This window comes from Ammospiza nelsoni, chromosome Z, assembly GCF_027579445.1.
Source record: "Ammospiza nelsoni isolate bAmmNel1 chromosome Z, bAmmNel1.pri, whole genome shotgun sequence".
NCBI lineage: Eukaryota > Metazoa > Chordata > Aves > Passeriformes > Passerellidae > Ammospiza > Ammospiza nelsoni.
In genome coordinates, this window is record NC_080669.1 from 30727528 (window position 1) to 30754234 (window position 26707).

The 26707-nt window shown below is 38.1% G+C and overlaps 1 protein-coding gene across 1 annotated transcript; it reads right to left on the bottom strand.

Annotated features, from left to right (window-relative positions):
* Nucleotides 1–2348: 2348 nt before the first annotated feature.
* HABP4 (hyaluronan binding protein 4) lies at nt 2349–26485 on the bottom strand. Its single transcript, XM_059492424.1, has 8 exons — nt 26194–26485; nt 15456–15600; nt 14529–14690; nt 14268–14339; nt 12422–12505; nt 5601–5769; nt 3912–4088; nt 2349–2879 (listed from the first exon to the last, which is right to left on the bottom strand). Exons 1-8 carry the CDS (start codon nt 26483–26485, stop codon nt 2823–2825), a joined length of 1158 nt encoding a protein of 385 aa, XP_059348407.1. The 3' UTR covers nt 2349–2822.
* Nucleotides 26486–26707: the final 222 nt, after the last annotated feature.

The window sequence follows — 26707 nt, forward strand, 5'->3', positions numbered from 1 at the left end:
ACAGTAATGAAGAGAGGTGAATTCCTTTCTTTGCAAACTTTCTGCAACTTAACATGAATCTAAAACTTAAACCTGAAATGCAGTGGTTTTTCCTAGGCCACTCACTACATTAACCCAAAGAGTAACTGGTAGCAGTGCATTAAAGAATAACATGACTAAGACCTGCAACACAATTTAATCCCTTCTTAGTATGTATGCCATATTCTACTAGTGTTTGTATATATATTTACACCTGCTGCCAACTCCTTTACATGAAGGAGTAAAGCTACACCAGGAGTGATAGCAGCAAATCTGTGCTTAACAGATACAGCTATTTTGGTACCTTAAATATGACAGACGACTGAGATTTACAGTTCTCACAGCTGGGCAAAGAAATTGCATTCAGTGTCATCACTTACAATTAATTTCTTTTCTATACTTGGATATACCATCAACTAGAGAAACTCTTAAGCCATATTCAAGTCTGACAAACTGAAAAATAAAATTGTCATACATACATGCTCTAACTGGTTGAAGCAGTAATCAATTACACTAAATCTCATTCTCACAAAGTTTTGGATGGGTTTTATTTTTTAGTTTTGGTTGGTTGGTTTGTTCTGTTTTTAATTAAACAGTCTTGTAACCAGCCTTTTCTCCTTTTAACCAGGAGTTTACAATCTGCTAACCAAAAGTGACAAGTCCTTTAAAGCATTCCCCAAAGAACCTATTTGTCATTCTGTTTTGAAAGGCAGATCAAAGTCAGAAGAACAGTAACTTTGCAACAGCAGGAAGGAGATTGAAAAATAAACAAATCTCTTGGCTTTCTTAGAGAACAGTCAGAACTAAACTGAATGCATCACAGCAGATTGAGCCCAGTAGCACAGCATAGCAAAGATTTAATTTTTAGTAGAAAAAGGGAGGGTTACTTATATGAACACTTTCCTTAGCAAAAACAGGTCAGTGGAAGAGAAGGCTATATTCAAAACATGACAGGAAATAGAAGGAAGCCCTGCCAAGAAGCTCTTCTCATCTCTATGCATTCACTCACCCCAGCAAGTAAAAATATAAATAAAAATTCAGACACATTCTTCCTTGTCCAATGGGAAAACAGGAACAAGAAGGGAAGAGCAAGCAAAATATACCAACTACCCCACAGACAAAATCACTTATATTCCACATTGATTAAATTGCCATTTTTGTCAGAAACAAACAACACCTGTAAAAAGGGCAGCATCAGGTAAATCTTAAACTGCAGTGATTTCAAGTAACACCTCGCGACTACAAAGTAAAGGAGGTGTGCATTGTTTCATCCTGTTCAGTTACTCAAATAGCAGCAGCATGGGTTCCTCTAACACCAAAACTTTGCTTTTGCACCTTCTTCCTACTGCAAGTCAGAGCATCTCTATGCCACTACAATGAACTTCTTGCAGAGTAAAAAATCTCATGTTACAGCACATTGTTATATAAGTAATTTAACAATACAAAAACAAATCCTTTGGGCTTACCTACTCTGCAGACCATCTGTTTGGAGCTTACAGAAAAGAGTCTTTGTAGGATGACTACATCCTATTTGAGTAAAGCCTTATCAGTGAGCAAAGTCTTCAAAGATTGTGAGTACTTTTAGAGCTTACTCCAAAGAAAAACTTTTCTTCTAAGTTTCATCCATTATTTATTTTCAAAGGAGACTGCTTAGAGTTGCTTAGAAGTGAGGCACAGAACTGGAAAAACATGGAAGGTTTACAGTCATCTGCTTTCCCAGAAAATTTAAAGAATGTGTTCAAGTTGAGCAGGCATTTGAAGACTCTTGTGAGGCTGACAGCTACTTCCAAAATGCCCAGTGTGCTTTTCCGCTCATTTCTTTCTGTCATCACCTCTGGCACCATTTTCTTGTTTCTCTCATATCTCCCAGAATGGCTCTCAATGTCCCCTTGGACAGGGAACAGAAAATCTGGCTCAAGTATGTTAAAGCTGCAATGAAAGAACATCGCATCTCATCCCCAACATCACAAATTTCTTGGTAAGGCATTTAACATTTTAGTTTGTAGTTGCTCTTGCTAAAATTAAAAACTTCTTTAATAATTTAGTTCTGTCTTTAGATTAAAATTCTTATTTTACTTAATCTTCAAAGTAATTGCAGACTATCTTGTTGCTTAAGCAGGACTTAGTTAGGTGTCAATTCAAAGCACCTATGCTGCCTTGATTTTAAAGATCACTTCCATTTAGAGAGATATTCACTTTTTTTGGTGAGTACAAATTGCTGTTTAGGGTTTGGGTTTTTTCCCCCCACTTTTTTTCTACAGACTATATCCAAATAGCAAAAGCTTCCACCTACCACTCTGACTTCTTAAAATAATACCTCAAACCCAAACCAATGTGCACTTTTCTTTATTTGTGAAACTCTGAAAAACTGACACTTTTGATTGTCTGAAATATACACTTCACTCAAAGGAAACAACTTTCAAATATACAGCGAAATTGAGTCCCAATTGTGGATTGTGTTGTACAGTTTATATTTCATCATGGTGTCATGGAGAACTTGATATAATCTCTATATATATATTTTTAAACACTCTTCCCTTTTAACTTCACTTGAAGCCAAGTAGGGAAGTACTGTAAGCCTTCCCATAGGCTTTCTAAATGGAGGCAGACATTGGAGCCTGTGACAGGATCCCAATCCACCCATATCTCCAGAACACAACTCTATTAGCAGACAGCTGCAATCATTCCACACCAAACACTCAACTTTCCAGAAGGAAACTGGCTTCCTTAATCCACACCAGCATAGAACAGGTCTCTTCACAGTTACAAAGGAACTTTGAGATACCACCATTCACGATGGGTCCTCAAGCTAACGCTGGAAAATCCTCAGGATCATCAGGATTTGGAGCAACAAGCTGCACCTAGAATGGAAGAAAAGAAGTCTTATAAAAATGAATAAATTTCAAAAGTATCTGACAGCTATGTATATGTATTTTACCCTCAAAAGGGTTCATTCTTCTACTCAAATGCTACTACTACTAAAGGCTACTTCTACTCAAATTGTATCCCTCACTACCACAAGGCTTTTATCTCAGAATTTCCAACTGCTATAGTTTCTTTTCAGTGTGAATGTTTTTATAAAGCTCCCTGGAGAGAACCAGAAGGTCACAAGTTCTGCAGCACTGAATGAAAGAAAATTTAAGCAGTCTCAAGCAGAATACAGCATATTTTTTGAAGTAGCATTACTATATTTTTACATTCTAGAACTACCAAACATATTGGGTTGTCGTTTTGATCTCTCTGATCTGTTACCATAAAGAACCTTTTTCTTACAGATGAAACAAATGCATCAACACTTCCATATTATTCTGAAAGTTCCTGGTCTTAAAGCATTTTAGTCACAGTAAAGTTTCTGTTAGTATGAAGAATAAAGAAGCCATTTTCCAGTGTACAAATGTTTTTTTTTATTCCAAAGGAAAAGGTAAGTGAAATTTTTATATAATGGTTATATTGAACACATGAATCGTCCTGTAGGATCACAGATTTACTGATCTCACTGTTAGTAAACAAAGTATCACTGTATCACAGAATTTTTTCAAAGAGATACAAGCCTCTAGTTATTTTAATTACTTCCCAATTTATATAAAAACTAATTGCATCCTTTCCTCTAGTTACCATTACAGCATCCAGTAATCGGACCTTTTGAAATGTATGTGTTAAAAGTTGGGAGCCTGAATCGGTATTTAATTTCAAGTAACATAATATGGGCCAGGAACTCAATATGCATGACAACGTACTATGAGACAGGAATTAAAAACAAGTCTATCACTACAGAAATCAAAATTCCACGCAAAAGGGGCAGGACACACACAAACACCATCAACAACAGAAAAAACCTCCAACCAAGCAAAAAAACCCCAAATGAACAAAACCACCACCACAAAATCCATTACCATTACTTCTGGTCGAGGTACTGTCTCTTCAGGTCTTCTGCCACGACCACCTCGTGCTCCTCTGAATCCATGGCCAGGGCGAGGAAGACTCCCAAAATTAATATCCAGCTGAGAAGTTATATCATTCACTGGTTTTCGAAAGACATGAGAATTATCTTCAAAGTCTTCTTTTTGCAACTAAAGAGAAGATCTGGTTAAAGTCCACAGTTTTCCATGTATGAGCTTCTCCCCTCCCAGATACATATTCACACTTATATTATTGACTAAGCAGCAGATGAACCAAGATAGCATCTGGAGTAGAAGACAAGCCTTAACTTGTACAGGATTTTAACACAGATGAGGTAATTGCAGCTTCCCAGATGCCTGGGAAATGCATTCTTTGTTGGCTCAGAGATTCCTGGTAACAAAAGCTTCCGTACCAACTCCATAATACTGAAGAGGTTTGTCAGAAATATAAATCTAGGAGGTTTTCAAAGAGGCTAGAGCATCAGACCTAAGCTACTTACTCCTACAGTTATGTCCAAGTAATAGATAAAAGGCCATACCAAAGCTACTTAATCGATGTATTCCTCCTACATGCCTGCAGCTATGAGATCACTGTGGTTTTAACTATGTGTTCCTAATAGCTAGTGCATGTCAGACTATTGCCCAGCATAACTAATGAGGACTGTAGTAATGATAAAGTCTGTTAACTCATCCCTTACAATGATGAGTCACTTATTCAATGTCTAATTCAGGGATTTCACCTCCCTGTGTTACAGAGTTCCTGTAGCTCCTGTTCTGTGTTCACTTTAACAAGGTCTCTTGATACTACCAGAAGAGAAACTTTACAGGCAAAAGGAACACGTACCTGCTCTCTTCAGAGTTTGTGGAAGGTATCGCCCCACCCCTACCACTACCTCTCAGAAAAGAAAGAGGGGATAATGACAACTCTGACCTAAAAAGTCTTACTAAAAAGAAGGCAGACTCAACAATCTAAAGTGATTAAGCAAGTTTTGAGATTATTATTATAACTAGAGAAGAGGTACATATTCGTAAATGCATGTAGACTTCAAGGATCAAAATTCCATCATGCTAGACTTTATGCACATATTTCTGTGACCTCCAAAATCTGAAATCTAAGTAAGCTAGAATCTGAAAGAAGCTTCCCCTTCTCTCCTCAGAACTAGTACTTCTCCATGGAATTTCAACCTAAATAACATTATGGAGTGAAATTTAAGAGGAAACTGGGAGGCATGCACACTACAGCACCACAAGCTCTCCAAGATTAGTTCTAAGAAGAAGGACCCAAAAAAACCACACCCTAAAAATCCAAAATTCGTATTTTCAAGTGCACATTATGATACACACAAATGCATACTGGCAAGCAAGCTAAGCGGGATTCAAATAAGCCAAGTTTTTCTAGCAGCATTACTAGAGACCTATACAGTGGCAGCAGCTGAGCCATAAAGTAGAACAACTTGATATTTTACATGTTTGCACAGAAAGAAGGGGCGATGATGTCAGACAAAGACAATTGTCACACAATTTAAAGCCAGTTTTGGGGCACGTGTCATTGCAATGATAAAGCTTAGATATTGTTCTCTTGCCCATTCAGATTATACTAAAGCTAGTGGAAAAAAAAATAGAGACAGTTTCTCATCCCTGGGCATAAAGGAAGGTTGACAGAATTCCTGAGACAGTGCTTACATCGTCGCTATATTTTGACTTGTGAATCACCACTGCTTTGGGAGGAACAGTGGATTCTGGCTTCCGGATATTGAATTCAGGCTTTGGTCGATTCCGTTGCTGAAGATTTTTCCACTCATCTAATGTCATTTCTTGAACCACTTCTTCCATTGGCTCTCCTTCAGCAGCTCTAGAAGTTGACAGTTTTAGAGTAAAAAACTTAAAAAAAAAAAAAACAACAAGATAAACAAGAGCACTTACCTCATTTAACTACTAAAGTAAGGATACTAAACAAAACATTTAGAATGTTTCCCACCAAATTGTCAATTTCACTTACTCCTCACAGTAACTTCATGTGATAGTTTCATATTAACGTAACTTCGAGTATATATTTATGTACTCTGAAATTAATAATATGAACAAATGCTGTCTGCAGCTTCCTGTATTAGTACTCATCCAGTCTCATCCTGAATTCAAGCACTTAGATTCTAGACAAATTATTCTGCCTTTTGATCTGGCATATTCTTAACCCTACATTTTAATAGTGGATCTACCCATAGTAAATATAGCCACAGTAAAAAAAAACAAAACAAACAAACAAACAAAAAAAAAAAAAACACAGAGCAGTTTTAAAACACACCAATTGCATGGTTTCATTGCCTTGTACTGCACAATGACAATATGAGGTGAACTAATTTTTTAGTGTAGCTTTCAGTCATCAAAAATGTTCACCATATGATGATCACACCATGGGATCTTACAGGTAATTATTAACATTTCCTTTGTTAATTTCACAAGATGCTTCCTTGAATTTTTTTGTCAGATGTAGCAACAGACAGTATTTATCACTTGGCAAAAATCAGACTAATCCTAGTCAAATTATCATTTGTCACTAAGTACAATAACTATATGTTCTAGAAAACCATACAGAATACATCAGAGGCTGCCTTGCATATTTGTGAACTGTAAAGACAGAAGGTTTTATGTCTGTAATACATAGAGATAAGACAAGTTACATAAGCAAAAAAACTTCCCTTCCACTGATCATGCTTAAGTACTCTTCTGCCACTTTTCTGCTGCTGATCAAGACAGGCCTGGCCAGGACACCAGGTTTTAGAATACTACAGGTATACATTTAATGATACCTACAGAAAGCTACCTACCTACTAACCAGACATCACATACAGGGAGAGCACAACTTCCTACACCACCATAACTGTCTGCTGCATAAACAAGTGAAATACCATGACTTGTACAGGAAAGCCCACAATGATTACTCCAAGATGCTTGAGAAACCATTTCTCCTTACATAGAAAACTGTTATGTGCTACAATAGCAGTTGGAGTTGACTAAGTGTTTCCCTAACAATGACTTTTCTAGAAAGCCCCTTCATTAGAATCTGTCTTGTGGGAGAATGATGGATTTGGTTTTCTGCATTCAGTCATAATTCCACAGTACTACCAAAAAATTATAATTTCCCCAATGTAAATATACAGTTTATTAGGTGCAAGTTGGAACTTTTTTTATCATGGAAAGATGCAGAGTCAAATGACAATCAGTGACTGTGTGTATTTTGTTTTTAAAGTTGTACAAGCAACTCATTGGAATACACACAGTTTTTGGGACTGTACTGTATAGAACTAGCCTATACGGGAACAGGCCTAGTCCTTCTTACCAGATTCTGCACAAAAGCATTCATATTTCTTGCCAAAATTAGACAGTATTTTTCTAAACACCCAGCATATGAAAGGGAGAAGCAGAACTGAACACTAAAGCAACCCTTGATTTTAGTTCTAGGATTAACATAAGTTAGTTCTAAATTCACTTCACAGAAGAATTTGACATGCCTTTATGCCCTGTTGTTTTGAAAATTCCAGCTTTATCAACCAGAAATTCAAGGTTAAAAGACTGGTAGTCAGTCTGTCACTCCCTTCTCATTATGATCTGAAACTGTATTAGAAGGACTGTTAGGGAAAAAAATAGTTTACTGAGTTAAATAAAAAGGATACTGGTGAAAGAAGCAGCTACTTCTGGAAAAACACCAACAGATATTGTTGCATCTGTAAGAGCACTAAGAAAACATAGCCCCAAAACCATTTCAATTTGTTGTCCTCAAGAGTAAGAGGCCAAACAACTTCTGATCAATTATCTGAAGTTTCAGTTTTGGGAATAAGTGTTAGAGGAATTAAAGAGAAACATAACTAATAAAAGAGTCTCTATTAGACTGATTTAATTTTTTCCTAAGCCGTATCTCAGTAAATTGCATGTCTGAATTTTGGAAGTCTTTTTCCTCCTCTTCCATGAACATTTCACCACATTAGAGAGACAATGTTTCAGTCCTTCGCAAGAGATGCAGAAAGATGCAGAACTGACAGCAAAAAGTACTTGAGAACTATCTATCAATATTTCAATTTGCAAAAGCAAGCCAAGAATGCAAATGGGAGTTTAACAGTGTAAAATAATATTTACTGCATTTTCTGTGGCACAAAGATTGCCCAAAAGAAGGGCAATAGTGCAAGTATTCAAGAATACTGAACAGCTTCTGATTCAGTGGTATGAGATGCTAAAGCGACCCAGTGATTTGAAAACAAGCAACCAAAACAACAATCACCAGAAAGTCCCAAGAACAACTAGAAATACATACACTCAGACAAAAGTATCAGCCACCCAAACATAGAAAGAACCACTAACAAGGCAGAAGTTCTGAAGGAGAGACCTCAACTGCCTGGATTGTGCAGGAGCACTTCACTCAAGTATCTGCTCCTTCTTCATCAACACAGTATGTATCGAAACAGCTGTTATTGCTGGCAGGGTGGAACAAAATCTCAACTGAATAATGTCTTCTACATGGGAACAGATGAGAAGTCCACAGTAGCGCTGCTAGACACAAGTCTGAAACACCTGATGCACAATGGGGAACCCTTTAAAGATGTGCAAAGGAAATGTACATAATGCTAAAAAAATTTTGCATATCCATTACATTAAGGCAAGAAATCCAGGAGAAAAAAAAAAACTAACATAGCAGCTTCTATTTTTTTAAGTATTAGAAAGACCATCAGGGGACATTGAAATCTCCAGTAGCAGAGTACATTAAAATCAACTGGACATGTTTCAGAAGCAACAATTAAAATTGATCATGCCTTGGGCCCAAAAGACCCCTTTCAGGTCTATATTGTTATGATCATAAGAAAACACAAGGACATTTGACCACACAGCAACTTGATCTCACAAAAAGCAAAGACAGCTATTCCTTTCAAAAATATACATACAACAAAAACATCCACTTGCCAGTTCCAAAGGAAATACTTGCAGATTTACGCTGCAAATACTTGGTTTTTTCAACTGCAAAGTATGGTTTTGGTTTTTACTCCAAAGGATGGTTTTAATTGCTAGGTTATTAGGGTACAAATTTGTTTTAGGATGTCAAGACTCTCAAGGGGAAGCACCTATGAGTGAAGCACACCAACAAAAACCTGCATACCACATTTTGGACGGAAACTTAATTGCAGCAAGTTATTTTGGGCACCAAGCCAGAATGGAAATGCATTCTGTATCTTACTTTCTACCTTCTAACGTTATACATTTTTAGTAACTGCTTAGTGTGCATTTTCATTTATCAAATTAATAAGCTCCTTGGCACACCAGCAGTCATGCTTACAAAACACTGCCAGACAACTAAGCACAACCTCTGGACATGAACGAACTGAATTTACAATGAAAGTCCTAGCAAATAACTAAATGAGAGCCTTCAGTAATAGTTCCTACTGCTTCAGTGTCTCCAGTGGACAACAATAACCCCTTAACTATGCCTTGATTGCTGTGCATACAATAAAACAAAATACCTTTGCTTTTTGCCAGAAGGAAGGTAAATGGAAAGGAATGCCATTTAGCTCAGCTATTCACCTATTATTTTCATATTAAAAATAATGACAGCAGGTCTCTCTCAGATCAGTTTTTCATCATTATTCAGCTGCACAAAGCAAATGCTTAGCTTTTATCAAGAAGTCAATGACAAGAAGCTTTCCAACTAAGCATTATTTACAAGAGCATTATCACCAGCTATAGAAAAGTTTAAAGTTAAATAAGGTAAGACCAAACAATTGTACAAACTTACTATGGAAGAAAAACACTGAATCAAATACTTATGAAGCTCTGGCCTGATCTAGGAAAAGCTTTCTACCACCATTAAACAACAAAAAACAAACCACAAAACAAATAAACAAATGAGATAAATAGCCAAAACACTGAAGATAAATTGTTAAAGCTTCCTATTAAATAACCAATATGACACATAGCTCCACAAAAAGGAAAACTATCACATGAATAAAAAAGTAAGAAAACCCCACAAGATTACATACAAGCTCTACAAATACCTTTAGGAACAGCAGTTGATTAGCCCATGCATTGTACTGAATGAAACCAAAAAATATAATTTGAATTGGCCAACACAAGTGTGTTACATTGTTTGAACTGTGAAAAGTTCAACCAAAAGCAGTTGTGAGAAAAGTTTATGCTTATGCACGACCTATTTATTTTATACAGGGTCAAGGTTAGGTTTTGCTTTTGCAGCAAAAAAGCCCCCATACTAGCATGCAGTTTGGGATGATAATAACTAGAGATAAAAACTGTTGATACACTCAAGATTTGAGGATATGGGAAGAAACACCTTGACTTACATCACACAAGCATAAAAGAAACTCTTATCCAGCAATATTCTGCAAATAGAAGCTCAGGAATAGCAAAACAGAGTCTTAAAGGGAAGACCCCATAAGTCACAGAAACCCACAGAACCTCTTTTCCAGAGCTGCATGGTAATTAGCCAGCACCACATCAGAAAGCTCCACACCATCTTCATGCAGACAGGTTATTCCCAACTTCCAAGATTACATTTTTTTACTTGTAATTTTAAATGGAAACACTTCAGACTAGAAAGAGAATGAGAGATGAAACAACCCCAAGTCTTCAATCTCTTTCTCAATGCAAGCACACAACTGCAATAAAGCAGTAGAAAATAAATGGTTACCTTGCAGTCACTGCATTTTAGCGTCAAAATGAGAATGACCCTAGCAGCAGCCCAAGCAAACACACAACCCTGTATACACTGAGGCTGTAGCAAAAGCAGAAGGTAGCCTAATTTGTGTTATCTGGACAGCAGGGGCAACCTAAGCATGTCAGACCTTTAAGTACATCCTGAAGCCTGAACACCATAGCCTACCAGCTTCTGCTTTTAAACATTAAAACAACTACAATTCCATCTTACTAAGGTATATGCCATACAACCATCCCTAATGACCTAGGCACTATTCACAGAATATCTCCTCTTTTAAAATACATAGGGTCACCAAGCTGACACCCCCCAAAAATTAAGTGCAGGGAGATTTATGTAACTCATGTTTTGTATATAGATTTGTAAGCCTTCAGGACAGTATTTGTTGCCCTGAAAGGAGTACACAGTGCAGAACTTTGCTTGTAGGTTACTTGCTTTTTTGAATAATTTGAATTTCAGTGGACTATGCCTAAATTAATCTTAAAAAAATATATAAACAGGAGTAAAATCTCCAGAAAGGCTCCCAGTCTGACTGAATATCTAGTGATCTCTAAGAAAGAGGAAAGAGTTAAAGATAACTGGCAAATTCTGCCGGAGGCCTTTTCCACTGTACACACTTCTCATGTCTTAAGCTCTACAATGAACAGATATCAGGACATATCTACAAAGAGCTTGAATTGAAGTAGAAACAAGTACAAGCAGGAAACAAACAAAGCAACCAGCAACTGACAAAATTGAAATTTTAAAAAAGCTGAATAACTGTTATCATATTTAGCTAATACAGTGTATTTTTGCCACTGTACCTACACTGCTCACCTGATTTGAATTAGCCTAGAAACATTTTTTCAGTCGTAAGTCATTCAAAGACAGATTTCCCCCTGGATATACAGCTTTACCTACATATTAAAACCACCTCTAAAATTAAAAGAATCAAAGTTATATCAACTGAACATCTGACAAGGAAAACAACCTGAACATATAAAACAGGTTTTGTCATCTAGTTAGCTTTATAATTAATAAATTAATTAATAAATTAACCTATATCACTAATATCTGGAGCTGCTCCATGAAGTAAAAAAGGCTTCACAGCAACAAAAGAGGTCGACATACTGCACTGACCATCTTTCACTCACTAGGAGATATGCACCACATGCTCTTTAATTATTCTTTCAATCTGTTACTTAGACAAGACTGTCCAGTTAGTTTTCTTATGCCAGTGTTCACTTATTTGCTGTGACACTGATTAGAATGAAAGCCACAAGACAACGGGGACATTTCTCTCTCAGTTTCCCTAGTCTAAGGCTCATGGCATTTCCAGAAAGTTTTTCCAAGTTCTACCATGGCCTCTCAAGAATTGATGATATCTGCATGATATTAGTGATTGGTGAATAGAAACTTAGAGTAGCTCAGCATATTTTAAATGTGTTTGTACAATTGCATGGGCACCTCAAATATCTGTTGTCAGAGAACAAAAAGCATGGTTGTTTCTACAAATTAGAGAAGTGAAAAGGTAAAACACAATATGTAGCTCCTCCTTAAATCATCACCAAATCTTTGGAAGTTAAGCATCACTGTGCAATTAAATGCAATTTCCAACTGTAAAAATCAAGCTTTAGTCAGAATAAGGGACATATTTTCCATACTCACAAATAAAAAACAAGCTTTTCTATTTTTAAATACATGCACTAGCAAAACTTCACAGTTCACATTTCAAGTGTGCCCCTCAATACAAGTACATCAGTAAGAGTTAATTGTTTCCTTTGCATTTAGACAGAAAATATTTGTCTGACTGTACTTGCTCAGAGGCTCTCCTTCAGATGTCCCTGGCTGTTCAGGACTTTCTGCGGTCTCCTCCATAGATGCAGTCTGCTCCTTCCCACTAAAACAGTAAGCAAACAAACCAAAACAAAACATACAAAAAAAACCAAAACAAAACTATGGTCTTCATGACTCACACTGGAAAAAAAAAAAAACAAATCAATACATTATTTCTTTTACCAGAATTCCCTGGTAAGGAGGGAAAAAAAAAAGGAAAACTCTTTGATCATAAGCAGAAAGATATACTAAGTGACTAGTTGAGCCATTAACAAGTATATTTTGGGAATAATGGGAAAAAATCCTATTTCGCTAAAAAAAAGAAAAGCATGTATGAAGATGAAATAATTCCATTATGAATAATAATCATGATTAGTATTAATTGTCAGTATAACACTGACATTTGGAGTTGCCTTTTTGCTTCTTTTAAAGAATTAAAGTTTGTATTTTCTGTAAAATGGACTTTAACTCACTGTCAAATGACAGCAGGAACTTATTTTCATTCCAGTAGCAGGCATACATATTTTAAATTAACACCTTTTAGCTTCAATGCATGATTACCACAATCAGGACACAGACATGCTTTTAGAATTGTTCAGAGAGCTTTAATTTTATGTCACTTCTACCACATCACAGGAAAACATTGGTAGAAGTTCTGATGCTATTGAACTTAAAAAACCAAAAAAAACCCACCTCAACTAGGAAGAAAATATGTAAAGGCCAATAAATACCTTGTAAGTTTATGAAGCCTTCCCTGATACCCTACAGAAGACAGTTTTCTGCCAGCTTGTTTTGCACTATCAGTTCAGAACAATGTTAACCTAGCTGATCCTTTGAAAAGCCAGGGTACCTAAACCATCTACTCTTAATATGAAATTCTGTAGGAGGGAGAGAAGTTAATACAACTTTCAGAAGAATTTGGAGTATCAAGACCCAAAAATTATTACACATAAAGGCCATATTTTTCAAACTTTCAGCATGATTGTCTGAATCCATTGACTTTTAAAACTAGATTTGATTTTAAAATAAAATTTTATTTTTTAAAACAATTTTGTCAATCAATGTGTATGTGGCCAAATATATTTGCTACAAGTTCAAGTTACTACTTTTTCTCCATCATTTAAAAGCCTTCAATTAAAGAGTTCTAGATGTATATGAGAACAAAAGCTACTGGAAAGAGCAATGTATTGCTAGGTACAAAGAATGGATAAAAGCCAACATAATCAGTGAGGTTTCACAAATCTGAACAGAAATCAGTACCCCTAAGAGATATACAGAACTGAATGGAAAAGTCCTGATTTTTTTACCTCAAAGTGGCCATTAATCACATTATGCTACTGATTTTTCTATCACTTTAAAATGTACTTCCATGGTACAGTCAACTGAATATTACCTGCAGAACCACACTGGAATGTACTACCATTTTGCAATTTAGAAATTACCCATAAAACTCCAGAAAAGAGACTAGACTTTAAACCCAGTAACAGAGTTTGAATCTTAAAATTAGCATTTTGGAGCAATTCCATTAAATACCATTTACTTGACTATTGAGAAAAATAATAACTTATTTCCATTAAAAGACAACTCCACTCCAGTCAAAAGATTCTGGCTGTCTTAAGTGAACAAACATCATCATGCCTTTGCTTCAATTTAATCTCACCATCATAAAGGAGCCAAGTTAAAAAAATGTAAAATTACATTAATTACAACAATAATAGAAAGTGATGCTTATAAAGCTCAAAATGGACAAGAAACGGATGAAAATGATGATCTAACCTAGGCCACAGAAAATTATGATCTGTGATGGGCACAAGTATATGACATACCTTATACCATCTGTCATTGTTCTGTAGTTGCAAGGTCCACCTCCACCCTTTTTGTCACCTGCTTTCACACCTCTAGAGAGGAAAAGAATTCTATGAGTTAAGGAGGTTTTTGCCTTTTTATGACCTCAAGCTAAAACCAGTACTGACTTTTTGCCAGCCAACCTGGATATGGAAGGGAACAGAATACCTAAAAGAGAGAACTGCAGTGCTGACTATTATTTACTTGTATACCAAGTAGGAAACAGCATACAGAACACTTACGTTTTACCATTCCCACTTTGTCTTTCTGGTTCACGTTTTCTTCTTTGGTCAAACCCATCAAAACTTCCAATTAATCCACCACCTCTTCCTCTACCTCTCATTCTGCCTCTTCCCCCACCACGGCCTCTTATTGGTCTTTCATAGTCTAATCTTTCCACTGGTCTAAGAAGAAGGTAATTAGTGAGACTTTTGTTTTTATAGAACAATTAAGAAGAAAAAAATCATATTGTTATGTTTGTGCAGCTATGGGATACATCAGTATATAACAGCTACAGCACAATTTGTAGAGTGCATCTTTGTACAGTACACACTACAGCTGTTTGGGTTTTGTCATTGAAAATGGACAAACTGAACTCTAGAGGAATTATTACAGCACACAAACAGAACGATCAGCAGTTATTAACACTGAAAACATTACAGAAACTAAAGAAAACATTATAAAACAGTCAAGTCTTCACAACTTTATATGCAATAGCTCCACCATCTAAACCCATATTTATATGCAACTGCTAAAATTTCAGACAACTTGTTAAATATCAACTATTATGGTATAAAGTAAGAACAGCCACATTCTGAAGCATTAAGGGTTAGGTGGAATCTTCTAATATTTATGAAGAAAAATCAACATGCATTCACTGTCCAAGCAGTAAATTCCAGTTTGCAACCTCCTACATGTTCTGCAAGGCTTGTTATGTGAGCTCAGAAACTAACATTATAAATATGCTGCTGACTAGGGGGTACATTTTCAGATCTTTAAATTTTTCAGTTTTGCCTTATATTGCTAACATTCAAGAAAAAATGTACCAATTCAACCCCCAAGGAAGGTGAAACTACAGCTCTTACAGGCGTGAAGTAAGGAGTCTTGCAAAAAACCTGCACATTAATATCCTCTGTGAGGGATCTTAGTTCTCTCTGCAGGATACATACCGTTCCACTGAGAATTCCACTTGTCTTTGTGCTCCATAGCAGTATTTCCTGAAAGATGGTCTCCATTCAGTTTTGTCCTGTTTCCCCTCCGTGCCTCTGTTACTGAACCCTTGTTGTTCTCCATGCCTGGGTACTCGCTTTGGGCCTACACAAACACACGCAGGGACTACTGACAGCTCAACAGTAACACAATTGCATTTACCAAACTACTGACTGAAGTGAGCTGGCTACACATCCAAACCCAAATCCACTAGAACATTAAAACTGCTTATAGCTAATGTCGCCAGACACTGTTTGCTTGAAAGACATGTACTTACTTTACCTTCTGTGTTGATGAACCTGCAAAATATTATGGGTTTTGAAAGTCAGAGATTTCTAGAAAAGAAAGTCTAAGGAAAAATCTCATTTTGCTCACAAGTCGCAGAGGAGAAGAACAAAAACTGTTTCTCTCATGTTTTCAAGGATCATGAAAGTGTAGCACAGGATGAGGTGGAGAAGCTTCAATGGAAAAGACCAATTGAAAGATGGCAGCAGAAGCAATGAAGGCGAGGGAAAGAGAATGACCCCTTACAGATAGGTGTTGATTGTGAACCAACACACCTCCTGTCAGATAAGCTCAGTTTAGAAGTCTAAGCCTCCGGGTCCCCTAAGCTCATGGCCACAGTATCAAACAACCAGCACAGGGTCACCTCCTCACACTGCTGCTTTGTAGAGGAAAGCACCATTCAGCAACACTAAAGGTCACTGAGTTCAGCTGGCAGAGACCCAAACAGTGAGTAGGAAGACTTCAACACCACTGATTCTAGAACATAAACATATTCCAAGATAAAATATACTTAAGCTTTTTAGAGTTTTATTCAGCCATTGTTGCAGTTGAGGAGAATCGGGTTGGGCAGAATGAATGAAAAGAAATCGTGAATTATAATAGAAAAAAAAACTGAAGTTTTACACTCAACCTGTATACATCTAGCAGAAGATTACAGTTCTTTATGTGCCTCCTTTCCCGTTTTCCCAAATTCTGTTCTCCCTCTGGGACCAAGATCTCCAGAAGCAAGCCATTTTGTCTGCTAGGCCTCTATATTTAAACCAACACCTTTCTAAGCCAACAGTGTAAGGCAATCAAGTAAGGAACAGGAGGATTGGTCTCAGATCTAAGCTACTGTTTCCACAGGAAGTATTGAACTACCGTGGAATGCTGAGCAGATTACTGAACTCAAGTTAGCGGACAAGTGACAGTCCTGGCTACCTCTGTTGCTACAACATAGAGAGAAAAAAGGCCATTTTATGTCACAATATTAATATGCAAATTAACTCATAGCCCCAGAGAAATGCCCACATCAGAAGATTTTTGATCAAAGCTTAGGTGGTGAGGATGAAATCTAACACAATTTGTAAAGAGAAAGCTTCAAAGAACTATCCACTTGGTGAATGTAGTAAATAAAGCTTTTTGTTACGCAGTAAGAACAGTCATATTTGTACAGAGAAGATAGTGTTATACGTGGTACAGAAGCAACTCCAGCTCTGCTTTTCTTTAAACTACAAACCACCTGACATAATACATTCCAGTAATTCTCTCTTCTCAGGTTTGAAGTTACTTGACCCTCAGAGCACTGAGCATATTTGCATTACCCGAATTACGATGTAATCTCTGCATAAAGGACAACTTTTGAAATCAGTTTATGAGTAAGCTTTTCAAATCAGGACAGTTTAATACAAAGCAAAATTACAGATGATACAGAACAGTACATGCTGTTGGGAAACATCTACTCTACACACATCTCAACTACACTACCAGCTATGTAAAGGTTAATTCTAAATTGGACTCTTGCTTGGGAAAATTACTACTAATTTCTGGTGTCATTTTAGTTGTTTTGTTTGGATCTGAATGTACAAAAATGCATAGAAGACTATGATGCTATTTATTTTTGATCCTCTCTCATTGGCTATCTGAAGCATCAATTATTCTAAAAAGACTCCTTTGGCAAGAATGCAGTAGTCAGAATCCCTACATATTTAGTATTAACCTCAATTTCACCTTGAGATTCAAAGAGCTCCTTCAAACTAGCAAAATAATGCTAAAAAAAGAAGATGCAGAAGTAATTTTAAAAACATAGTATCTCATTTTATCACCCAGTACTGCTTATAAGTACTTCAAAACACCTTCAAAACAAGTCTCCTTGTCAGACATGTCAGTATATTGCATGTCAGCAGCACTGAGCGTACTGGATGGAGCTGTGTGTTCTACTCCAATTTGAGTGCCAGGCTCTCTCACTTTGATTTTAACAGGTGGCTTCATTTACTGCAGATGTATTTTAAACACTAGAAAGTCTTTTACACAGGTAGTAAGTGCCACAAAAACATCTTTAATTGGTTTGACAGACATGAAGTAGTGGATTAAGGCAGTATGCAACACCTGTCTCTCTCTAGTAGGACAAGTCACCCTTGGGGCAAAAGTTCATGTAACCTGCTTGTGAATCAGTTCAAAAAGACAGCCCAACTTTCAGCTCTGCATGTAAATAAAACCAGACTGGAGCTTGGCAGCAGTGATAGCATAAGCTCTACAATTTTAATCCTCTGCTATGTCCAAACACAGACTTGGTTTAATTCACAGAGCCCAAGGGCCATCTATCCTTTGGGGGACAATAAAACAAGGCATCAAAATCAAGACAAAGCATGAGCCATCTTGTACATCACTAACAAAGGACTGGGGTACATTTTGAATGCTTGGTTAATAACTACCTCTCCAAACAGACGCAAATTTTGTCTGCTTGCTTGTCTATATAATCTGGTATGCAGGTTTTCTTCAAAACCACACAAAAGAAAAAAGCTTTAGAGTTCTGTGGATCGTCTACTTGAGGCCTTACAAACACATTCTGAAACCTGAAGATCACTCTTTTCTAGTTACCTAGTATAGCCTCTCTTTAAAGTGGTTTTTCTGTGTCTTAAAATTACATCTGTAATCTGTATTCACCTGAATGTGTCCCACCGTTCCCTACTTCACCACAGCTTTCCTGGATTGTTACTGCATCAGCCCAGTCTGTTGGCTAAGCTGCCTATCACTGTACTTTCTAAACTGAGGAATCAGAACAGAGATCTGTGTTTCAACAGACTTAGCTTTTTTTTCCCCAGAAGAAGCAACTGAACTATTATTAGCAGGAAAGAATCTGTAAATACTAAAATTACCAGGTACTAGAACTAGACAGTGCTAAAGAAAAAAGCTCAGTTGTATGAGAGATATTGTTAAAACTCTAAATCATACAGAGCAAACATACTTAAGTAGTTTTCACTTTCCCCACAATAATACTTCACTTTTAGAATTACTTTTGCTAACACTGCAGCACTTAGATAAAAAGACTTTCTAGAGAACTGTTTTTAATAAGTATGTACACAGAACTGGCTACTGGAAAAGCAGAAGTTATACTTTTATAACTTGCATTGTTTGGTTTCCCAGAAACTGGATATCTATGTATTAACAGATGGATATAAAATAATGCAGCAAAATCTAGCTGCCTTTCCAGTGTTGCTGTCTAGCTCTCAGCAAGTTTCTCCATCTATATAATCCATCTATATAATCCATCCTCAAAAACTGAGACTTTTGCTTGGAAAGAGGTATCTCCAGGTTTTGTGGTTCTTCACTCGCCTGTACTGAGAGAGTGTGCTTTCACTTTTTTTAAATTTTTCATTTTACACATTTTTTTTGTAGAAAGCCTTGACTTCAGACAAACACCACAAGGAGCCCAGTTTGCAACTGCTATGAGGGACTATACACTAAAGCAGAAGCCTTGCTGTTTCTCCCACTTCCTAATGTGACAGTGGTAGCTGGCATGCAATTCGAGGTAACTGCTTACAAAGAACAAATTGGGAAAAGAGTGTTTGTGGAAGGGTCACATTGACAGAAGACTCCCCAGCATAAAAAGAGACCTCTTACAGACCTGAGATACAGAATTGCATTTGTTACCTGAATGGATAGATCTAATCTTTATGGGAAGGAGTGTGATCACCAAAAACATACAAAAGGAGCTAAAAATACCAGAATTGTTGAAAACCACAGTCACAAAGCTGTGGAGAAAAATCAGCATTAATGCAGAACTGATGCTTGGGCTTAATCTATAAATAAAACAAAAAACAAATAAACAAATAGCAAAACACGCCCAAACCAAAAAAAAAAAAAAAAAAAATCAGAACACCACAAAAAACCAACTACCAACACCCGCCACCAAAAAAAAAAAAAAAAGGAGGAAACCCCTTTCAGCTTTAAAAGAAGACTATCCTTCTTCCCAGTATACTTCAAAAGGACAAAGTAGACCCAAAATAGGTCCAAGGCTATGGTAGAAATATCTTGACCAAACAAAGTAACAAAGAAAACAACTGTGAGGAAGTTTTTAGGCACATTAGGGTACTGAAGAACCTAACTACCAGGACTACGGCAGTTAAGTTATCAAGGCAAAGAAAGTAGAATTGGAATTTGGAGAAAGAAAGGATATTCCAAGTTGTAAAAGGAATAGTAGTTATAGATCACATAACTGTGTAACGAAAGTAGAACTGATGCTTAAACAATATTATATACAAGCATTGTCCCCTCAAAAAATGAACTGTTATGAATTTTACATCATTAATTTAATTATTACTACTTTAAAAGGATGCTGAATTCAGCAGCTCTATTTGTTCTTTCCAACAGTGACCTGTATCACAATTGCCATAAGGTGTTTCACTCCAGCCACTTATGGACAGATCTGTAAAATCAGCCTCTACAGACCTTAGATCTGATACTGTTGACCAATGGATCTCCATACTATGCAAATGGAAAACAACACGGAGGCTATGCATTAGTGAGAAACTTTGAGGCACTTGAAACTGAACTTCTACAACCCTTGCTGATGACCCAAGAGGCCAGACTAATTGCATTAACAAAAGCAGCCTTGTGGTGACATGATCAGCAAGTGCCACTATTTATATTGAGTCTAAGTAAGCCTTTGGAGTGTGTCATGCAATGGGTAAGCTGTGGAAAAATGAGAGTCCCTTGCTTCAGCAGAAAATAATATTTCTGCAGATAATATTCCTGTAGTATACTCCTGAGCTCATACAAAAGGCTCCAACAAAATGAAAAAAAATAAAATAACTCAAACTTGTTGTCAGATAGGTTTATAATGGCCTGAAGCTTAGGAGCAGTATACTTTGGGATATTATGCAATGTTGGGAAACAGCTTTTCCCAACATCTAAGGTTGACATCAACAGGATTAGTGTTTGGCAAACAATTACACCTAGGATGAACCTCTTGGAGATCAGTGGTTGACTCAGTATGCTAAATCAATGCAAAAAAGCTTTGAGAAAAAAAAAGTATGCCCAATGGTATTACTGAAGTATTAATTAAGGTATTTTCACAGACATCCAAATTAGAACCTAAATGGAAGTGGTCACATACCACCCTACCATGTACTTACTTTGCTGTTAAAGCTTTAGGATATTATGCCTGTTACTTGTAATAACATCACATGTGACATGGAGAGCAGTCAAATGCTTTGAAAAACTTCATGAGTTCTTTCTGATAATAGTGGGAAAGCTTAATAAAAACAAAGGGAGGACTGTTATATACTGAGCTTAGTTAGCTGAATTCTTTTATCTAAGTAGTTTTGCTTTGCTTGTGCTAAGTGCTGAAGTTTTAGGCCACAAGCTGCAAACTTTTACCTTGAAATGCTGAATGAGTCTTCTACTATTGTTCAGCTGCAATGAAAGGAGGCTCTGAGAAGAGTGCAAACTAAAAGATTAAGAAGTCATGGCTATCATCAGAACCTGCAACCCATCCAGATAAAGACAGCTGCAGAAGAAGAATGTGATATGAACAAGAAGACTCCAAAGCAAAAATCACCATTGGAGTAAGATGTGCATGCAAGGTGTGAAGTGTGCAAAGAATAGGAGCATTGGTTGTAAGAATAAAGAAATACCTGGGATTCTGTACCCTAAATCCCTCTGGTGAGGCACCTAGCTTGAGCTGTACCTGTTGCAATACCACAAAATTATTAATGTTTTTTCTCCCGAAACTGGATGCTAGCTGTGGGAAGCCTAGGGTGAATAAACTTCTTTAACAACTTATACACAGGCAACTAATCTTTCTTTACAAGAAAACTTCATAACTGGTAATAGTAAAAGGAAATTTATTTTCACTCAAACACTTATTTTGTTATATTTTAGAGAGTAAAAGAATTAATACTCCAAAAACAATTTCACTTTCTCCCCTTTGAATGTGTGTGATTCTAATACCAAACTTCAAACAATAGCTTCAGCTATTGCAAGCAACACACCAAAGAGACATATGGAGTTAGACTCCATCCAGTGCCAATTTGTTTTCATGCATGCCAGTGCTTGCTGAAATACAGAATTGCCTACCATAGCTTTCCTTTAGACAATCCTTATGGTACTGTAGTTGAAAGAATGTTATCAGGATAAACTATTAAAAAATAAGAAAATCACAGTCAGTCTAAGATAAAACTCCATAGAAAATTCCACGCCACTTTAAAACCACAGCTAAAAACTCAAAAGCACAGTATTTAGGAACTATATATAAATGTTACCAGAGTCATCATATGTATAGGAAAGAAGAAAACCTTTTAGAAGTATTAGCAACAAAGGTTTAGAGATTTCAAAAGAACAGAGAGTATTACTGCAGGATCAACAAATTTAATTTTCCTGGACTGGTAAAGAATGCTAGCTCTGCAACTCGGCCTTTTGCATAAAGAGCTGGCAAATGCAGTTTGGTCACTGTGGTAAGAATGAACTGAGTTAACATCGAGTGGTGCAGTTATAAGAGCTGCAACACCTACAACCAGCCTTTACCCAAATCCTCAGCTAATACAGTCTAAAAATCACAAAACAACAGTCCAGAGAAGAGAAAAAATATACCTTTAAGGTCAAAAGTATAGGTTTTGGTAGACAGTTGTTGGGAATTTAGACTAGAGACTGGAAAAGTACAAGGCCGTGGCTAATTCCAAGTTCTGCACCTGCGAGATAGCGTGTCCTCGGGCCTAGCTGAGTATGATAACAACAGTGGACAGAGACGTGGGAAAGAGGGAATGTAGGCCCAAAGGAATGAGGAAGAGTTGATGGTATAGTTTAACCAATAGATCGCTTGGCTTACAGAATATTCATAAGCTTATTACTTGCTGTATAAGTGTCTGATGCCCTCTTCAATAAATGGAACTTGCTTATCACTCATATTGAGTGTCCGAGTCTCCCCTCACCGACAAATGGCTCATCCCAGACAAACGGATGATTCTGCAACAGACAGTGAAATAGAAACCCATTTTCTCCATAAAAAACAAAGCTTAAAAAGTCATCTCCTTAGAGTTGTGCCATTTCATAATAAATAGTTTGGATTCTAGAGTTCAAAGTACTGCATTCTCTGGCAAAGTCCTCTCAGGAGGTTTGCTTCAAATTGAAAATATCTCCAGAAATTTAGTAAAACCTGCTTTGAAAAATTCAGTGAAGAATTACATTTGAAAAAAACAAAACAACAAACATACCTTACAGAACTTTGTGACTAAACCTTCCACTCAAACACTAAAACATAACACCACAAAAAAATCTCTGACTACGGTAAAACTCCTTATATTGCAAGATAGAAGCCTAGATGTGCTTTGAGTCTTTAGAAAGACCCTTTTTCACAGATTAAATATGCTTAAGAAATAATACTAGAATAAAACAAAAATCATGAAACTTAACAAGACTTTTTGTAGTACAAACAAGCAAATACCCTAGCAACTAGATAAAACAGTCTGGAAAGGTCCAAAGTAGGGTTATGAAGATGATCAGGCTGCAGAATATCTAAAAGAAGGCTGTGAAGGTTATGAAAAAGTTGGTGAGTCTGCCTTATGAGAAAAGGCTATCCTCTTCCCAGGACAAGGCTTCACATAAGCCACATCACAGTATCCCAGTATTAGAAAGGCTACAATGATGAAGGCTCCTTTCACAAGGAGTCCCATGAAAGTGAGCGGCTACAGTGGGGACAAGCTGCACAAGAAGAGATTTCATCTGTGTTAAGAATTTCTTTGTGGCGCTACCTTATGTTGAAACAACCTTTTCAGAGTTAAACCCCCATCACAGAAGGCTTTCAAAATGCAACTCAACAAGGTAGCAGATGAGGTCTTCAAGGCTGCCTTTCCTAGGAAAGGTTGGACCAGACCATCCTTCCAACATAGCCTCTCAACCCTATTCTGTGATGATTCCAAAAACACTAGTATGAGACAGTGAATTCCACCATTTCAACTGTAATACTAGATTCTGATTCTGCTACTCTGATAGATCTAGATGCTATTTTTTGGTGTTTTAATTACTAATAAGTACAATGAAGTTAGGGGTAGTTATGCCCAAAATCAGGGGGGGGAAAAAATCACTAAGAAAGTCTAGAAACAAAGTCTTAAGATTGGTATGTTTTTCTTTTTTTAATTAAAAGTTTAGCAATTAGTTTAACAATTTAGTAATTTTGATCAATATTATTTATTTCCCCAAACAGAGATACACTCTTCTAACAATCCATCTGTTATTAGAAGCTTTATGCCAAACTGTGGGAGTGCAAGGAGGTTGGTCATTCTCAACTGTCAAGTTGATAGCACCCTGAATCTTATATAAAATATAGAAGTTTTGAACGCTACATAACAAACCAACTTTGTATGGCACCAATAAAGAGCTGACCCACTCCCATCCAAAAAACCTCAAGATTTTTTACTCAACATGACACTTGCTTAACATTTGTCAGCTACATCATCATTTATGTATTCACCCTAACTCAGAGGGTTCTCTGCCATTCAGAGCAGACTCACTAACGCAGCACATTCAAATGAGGAACACAGTCAAGGCCAAGTCATGACTATCCACACTGGTTTAGCATCTTAAGCACTGTACTTTTATAGTCCTTACTTCCTAACGAGCCCAAGACAAACACAAAAAATCCCAAACAGATGCTATGTTTAAAGAACAAAGTGTGTGTTTTAAATATAGAAGAGAAATAACTCTTCCTAAAATAGATCTTAATGCCCTTTCGCTAAGGCTACTATAGTCAGCAGTCTTTTCTCCATTTTAAATCAGCAGGAAATTGAAACAAGGTGCACATGCTTGTTGTCTCTGTATGAGAAAAGAGATTTCTTAACAATAAATTTCTGCATTAATAAGAAATTTCTGCAACCAAGGTTGCAGAGAATAGTCAAAGACAAGCCACAGAGGCACTGTGTATTGCCAGGAATGGTGACACCTATGGGCAAGCGGGAGGCGAAGGATTGTCTTCACACACTACTGTGGTAAGTTACTGCTAACTACCAGATCTTGTTCAAGAACTTTTTCATCAAAACTTGAGACTCTGATGTTCACTGAGCAGACTCCTGCAACTTCTGTTGACAGCCACAGTAAAGTAACTTTTAAATAAAATAAGCTGTTATAGTCTGAGTACTGGTCTTACGAGACTAACTCACATAATAGCAGAGAAATCTCAAAAAGACTAGTTTCATATAACTGCCCATAAAGACAGCGAAAACTTATCTTCCTCTACAAAGGTGCTCATTATCCAGCACATATTTAGCATTGAAGATTCTCTGCTCCACAAACTGCTAAAAATACGTCTACTAACTGCTGTTGGGAAGTGTGTAAGACTGTAAGCCTAAGCAATAGAATTGGCAACACTGGCAACAACTTGATGGAGCAACAACCTAATTCAAAAGCCTTTTCCTAGGGCATTAAAACACACAGTACCATTACCGTGAGTTTAACAGGAGCTTTTACTACAGGAAGAAAATATCTTAATAATAGATTATGTGTTAGGCTTCATTGCTTCCTGTAAGAGAACGGGAACTTACAACTCAAGAGTGTGAAACCACAATCTTCCGTGCAAAGATTCTCAATATTTAGAAACAATCCACCAGTTCTCAGATACTTTAGATACTGAATCCAGCAACCAGAAGCTCAATACCGGGTAAGAAGTAACAATCAGACTAAGACCAGCAATCAGCTCCAAATGCAAGAAGCTATAGCCCACAGAGCCTCCAGCTACAAAGAGGACTGTGAGGGACATTCTAGTACAAAACCCAACTGAATCCCTCTTTCCCCAAGCAGTACTATGCATCAAAACCTAGCAGATGACCACTCCTGAACATCGGATGAAGAGTTACCCCAGGAAATAAGGTTTTATAAAAAGGCCGGCTTACCAATGCAAGCTCAAGCCAAAATAAGCACAGATCTCTGGAGACGACAGAACTCTGAAGACACCAAAGGGCCAGAAATCAAGCCTGGAAACTTCAGACACTGAAGGATACTGTCCAGGGTGACAAGCAATGAAACGCAGCAACAGGACTACTAAACCACTATGAAAGCTGTAGATGCCACAGCGTAGGAGTTTATGCTCTTGCACTTGTCTCTTGGGGATATTGCTGAAGTTTTCATTTACATATTCCAAGGCCTTCTCGGCTGAGAGTGCTCGGCAACATCGTGCCGTGACCGCGCCAAGCGTCACTGCTTGCTCTGAGGGGACTTTCAGGTGCATTCACCACGACGACCCCATAGGGAACCAGGATTTTTCAGCCCCGCCACGACAGCGCTAACCCCGCCACGCCACGGCTACCGAGAGGTCGGCGGAGCCCGCAGCCACCCACGCCGCGCCGCGGGGCCCGAACCGGGCACCGCAGCGCCGGGAACCGCCTTCCCAAACCGGCCGCCGGTCCGGCCCGCGCCCGCCCCGCCGGGGTGCTGCCCGCGTACCTGGCTGCGGCGGCGCCGCAAGGTAGGGTGCAGGGGAGCTCTCCGGCTGCCTGCGCTCCTTCTGGGTCTCCCTCTTGCCGCTGCCCGCCCGGCCGCCGGGCACGGCTCTCTTGGCGACGGCCGCCTCCTCATCGCGCTTCTTCCTCTGCTGCTGGCGTCGCTCGGCCTCGCGCAGGACATCGAACGGGTCCGACTCGTCGTCCAGGAGCTGGCAGAAGCGATTGGTGACGGAGCACCCGAAGTTCTCCTGCATGACGGCACCCACCGGGCTGCCCGCCAGCCCCGCCATCATCCGTGCGGCCGCCTCACCTCCCCGGCCGCCCCCTGCGCGCACCCCGGCGGCGGCTGCCCCCCCTCCCCCCCCCCCCCAAGGAGGCTGCCACCGCTGCGCGGGGCCGAAGCAAGGCACACGCCGGGCGAGGGCAGCGGCAGCCCGGCTCACGCGCCGCCCCAGCGCCGGCGGCCCGCCGCACCTTCTGCAGCCCCGCCCCGGCTGGGCCGCAGCAGCCAATGG